Genomic DNA, 4136 nt, shown 5'->3' with positions numbered 1-4136 from the left:
GGTGAAGGCTCGGCGGCAGTACCTTTCGGTTTCGGCCGAAAGGGAGGCCCCTACCTGAGGATCGCTGGCGAACGGCGGCAACGGGGAAGGAAAACCCCTACAGAAAACCGGACCGCGGTGGGCTGCAGCCCCGCGGTTGCTAGAGAGGGACGTAAATCCCTCCACTGCAGGGGAGCCCGGCGACTCCCTCAGGGCCGATGGACCCAATCGCCGGTAGGGGTAGGCGGCCCTGATTCCAATCGCCCGGCTGGCTGGGGCCGTTAGGTGGGGCTTGCTCCACCACCAGTCTTGGGGACGGGGTTGGGGGGGCCTCCGCTCCGGGACGGGGAGAGCACTCCTCCCGGAGGACAAGGAGAAGAACCCGACTCTCAAGGCACTCTGCCGAGAGAGCGGGTTGCCCTCAATCCGCTCAGCGCAGGAGTAGTCCTGCGTTCGAGCGGGGAGAGGTACCCACACCCGCGACTGCACACCGGAGGAGTCGCCTCACGGTTCGCGGGGGGTGGAGGGGTGCGCGGGCCGCTCGGACATATTCCGAGGTCGGGGTCGCGCACCCTGGGATGACCATCCCGTCGGATTTACCCGGAGACTTTCTCCGGGCCGGCGGGACGGGAGGTGGAGTCGCAGGGACCGGTCTTTGGCCCTTCCCACCTTCTGTGGAGAGGTGCCGCACCCCGGCAACCCTGCGGCTCCTCCTGGTCACGTTGCGAATTGCGACGTGACCGGCCGTGAGGGCCCCCCTCCGTGCGGGCAGCTGCGCACGGGGAGAGTTAGGGGTCTGCGTGGTATTTGCCAGGACCCCTACAGCGCAGGCCCGGCAATTGTCGGACCTGTCCATATCGTAAACCCCCGGGGATCGTTATGTCATGTCTATGACGAACCTCCGTGGGAGCGAGGGCCTTGGCTTAAACGCCTGGGCCGCGAGGACGGGGACCTCTATAAAAAACCCCCCCAATCCTAAGTTTGGGAGCCGCGGCGATGGGATGAGTGGCCGGCGGGTTAGCCGGTCGCGAGCGGTCCACCCCGGGGCACCTGGCGCACCCCGGGTGTATCAAGCCCGAACCCAGGCGTGGGGCTCCGCCTGGGGGGTATTTAGTTCCTCCACGTATTATGGCCCGCCCTGTAACCCTCCGGGTGAAAAGGGGTGGGCAACCTAAAAATGATGACAACATACAAAAACCAAATTGACGCAGGAGGAGAGGAGGAGGAGATGGAGGCGTATGCCTCCCTCTCTGATGGGCGAAATACGCTCAACGCCGAGCCGTCCACCAGCTCGGCCGGGAGGAAAGAGGCCAATAGTGGCCTCTTTGGTGAGGCTGGGGCGAGGTAACGCCCCAGCGAGAGTGCGGGGCGCCAAGCGGGGCCATTGCCGGCCTCGATGCGCTCCCGCAGAGACGGAGGGGGCAGCCTCGGTGCGGGGGGAAGCGACGGCGACATTAGCTCGCGGTCGGTCTCCCCCGCACAAAATCAGAGATTTGCCAAAAAGGATGGGCGGGGGCGGCCTGCCACGCGTTCCCTTCCAGGGGACCACACGGCGGCCGCTCTTGCATTTAGGAAACAAGAGAAGAAGGAGCACGACGCGATGCTGATATGGAGCGGATCAAAGACCCGACCATGCGTGCCCAGTCGAAAAGGGCCCTCCAAACGCAAGAGGAGGAGGGGAGGATCCTCCGCGACCTGCGGTCTAAACAGACCGCAGAAGTCTCGTCGATGGCCATAAGGGCCATCGACGAGGTGAAAAAGGTCGCGGAGCGATCCATAAACTTGAAAGGAGCCTATAAGGGGGCCCTTTGGAACGCCTCGGCCACACTGGCCACACGGAGGGGGCAGCCTCGCTCTAGCTCAGAGGACCTAAATTATTGATGGCACTGAGCAGAGCGAGGCGGCAAGGAAGGAACAGGAGGCGGCCTCGGCCGAGATGGAGCGCCTACGAGTCGAGGGCGCTCTGCTTCGGCTCGAGGTCGGCCGCCTCAACGGTGAGCTGGAGAGGGCCCGAGCATCCGGCCCCTCCGGCTTACCAACGGTGAGCTCCATGATGGAGATCGATAGCCAGGAGCCATCCAATGCGGAGGTGGATCGGCGGACGGGCCACACGTCTCGTGACTCGTCCGCCGATCGGAAGAGGAAGAGGGCGGAAGACGCTGGGGAGGAATCCCCGCTCCCCTCTGAGCCCACTAAGCTAAAGAAGAAGAGGACGATGACCCGGCGCCTCCCGTCAACCTCCAGTGAGGAGGAATCGATGGCTGGGGGAGGCGTCGGGGCCACCCTGCCACTCCTCCCGACTCCCGACGAAGAGAAAATCGGGAAACAGTGTCGGGAGGAGGTGGCGAGGGACATAAGGGAGGGAACTCTTCCCCAAAGGGGGGCCCCTCCTCTCCGGGCCCGTACCGGTCCCATCGAGGGGGAAACTCAACCCCTCCCTGTAAAGGGAGGGAAAAAAAAGAAGAAAAAGAAGAAAAAGAAGGCCACGATAGTAGTCACGGCGGGTGTGGAGGCGATCCCCGCAGCCCGTCGTGCTATTGGTGGGCGATCGCAGGAGGTTGCGGGGGGGGCGCACCTCCCCTCGAATGAGGATGCGCCCCCTGCGGTCGCGGGATTCAGCGGCGGGGAGCTGGAGGCCCTCAATGTGGCCCTAGTTCCCCGGCTCATGGAGGCCATGGGCGCCGTCATTCCCGGGATTACGCCCGGGGGAGGCCCGCGTGGCCCCATAATGGAACCAATAAGGTAGGAGGAGGGGGAGGAAAGGGGAGCCGCCCAGCGCGCCCCGACCCTCGCCCTGCAGCCAAGTCCTCCGCGACCTCCACCCCCGCTGGGGCCAAATGGCCAGGGGCGGCGGGGGAGGACAAGCGGGGAAAGAAGAAGAGCGGGAGCGGGGCGGGCGACCCGTTACCCCAAGCGGGTGGGGGGGGGTCGCCCGCTGCGAGTGCGCCTGCTCCTGTGGGGGAGCCAGGCCCCCCCCCAAACCGGACGGTAAATGTCCGACCAATGGGGGGAGCCGACCCTCCCTCCTCCGCCACCGGGCCCGGGACTACTTGGGCACGAGTGGTTGGGAGAAGGGTGAAGAAAAGTGAAGGGGGGGCAGATATGCCCCCCAATCCGCCCACCAAAAGCCGGGGCCCCAGAAGGGTGCCGCGGCTAAGGGGGGCCTTAAAAAGAACTCCCGGGATGAGGGAAGCGGGAGGAAACCCGCTCTCCCTAAGGCTCCTCGCACCGCCGCCGTCACGGTGATCTGCTCCACGGGCAGCTACGCCGATGTTATGCGGCGGGCGAGGGGCCAGATTGACTTATGCGAGATGGGGATTGGGGATATCAGGACCAGAAGGGCAGCCACAGGCGCACTGGTCCTAGAGATCCCCGGTCCCGAGGGACAGGCTAGGGCGGATGCCCTGGCCAAAAGAATGTCGACCCTCTTCACCGACAACAGGGACGTGCAAATAGCGCGTCCCTCGCAGAGGGCCGATATCCGGGTCCGTGACCTGGACGACTCAGTCACCGCGGAGGACGTGGTCTCCGCGGTGGCGGTCGCCGGGGGTTGCGGGCCCGGAGAGATAAGGGCCGGGGCAATACGGCAGGGTGCGGACCGGATGGGGACGATATGGATCCAATGTCCCCTTTCGGCCGCACGGAAGGTGGCGGGCGGAGGGCGACTCAAAGTCGGGTGGTCCTCCGTCCGAGTAGAGGCCCTGACGAAGCGCCCCCTCCAGTGCTTCAAATGCCTGGAGTGGGGCCACGTCAGGGCCCTGTGCAAAAGTAAGGCCGACCGCAGTGGTCTATGTTACCACTGCGGTTCGGCCGGCCACAGGGCCGCGGCGTGTGGGGCACCGGCGACATGCCCGGTGTGTCGCGACGCCGGGCGGCCCTGTGGCCACAGATTGGGAGGCCCCGCTTGCCAAATGGCAAAGCGGGGCAAGGGGGGAAAGAGTATGAGGAGGAGGCGCAAAGCCTCCAACACCCCTCCCACCCCTCCCCCCGGGAAGGAGAAGGAGCCCCCCCTCAACTAAAGGGAGGGGCACCAGTACCCGAGACCCCAGTCCCTCCCGCGGACTCTGCACCCAAGGAGCAGAGGAAACCGCGGGGGGCTGGGGCCGGCAAGGGAGTAGCCTCGCGGGAGAGGGGAAACCCCAACGAGGGTCCCCCTC

The 4136-nt window shown here is 65.6% G+C and overlaps 1 protein-coding gene across 1 annotated transcript in view; it reads left to right on the top strand.

Annotated features, from left to right (window-relative positions):
* Positions 1-3290: 3290 nt before the first annotated feature.
* Positions 3291-4136, top strand: part of LOC116853397 — a 1280-nt gene continuing 434 nt past the window's right edge. The window contains exon 1 of the mRNA XM_032834462.1: positions 3291-3671. Within this exon, the coding sequence (XP_032690353.1) occupies positions 3291-3671 (381 nt within the window). The remainder of the gene's footprint in view (positions 3672-4136) is intronic.

This window comes from Odontomachus brunneus, unplaced genomic scaffold (assembly GCF_010583005.1).
Source record: "Odontomachus brunneus isolate Ranch 3 - 2012 unplaced genomic scaffold, Obru_v1 Obru_scaffold_314, whole genome shotgun sequence".
In the NCBI taxonomy this organism is placed as follows: domain Eukaryota; kingdom Metazoa; phylum Arthropoda; class Insecta; order Hymenoptera; family Formicidae; genus Odontomachus; species Odontomachus brunneus.
This window is presented reverse-complemented; position numbering and strand designations above follow the sequence as displayed.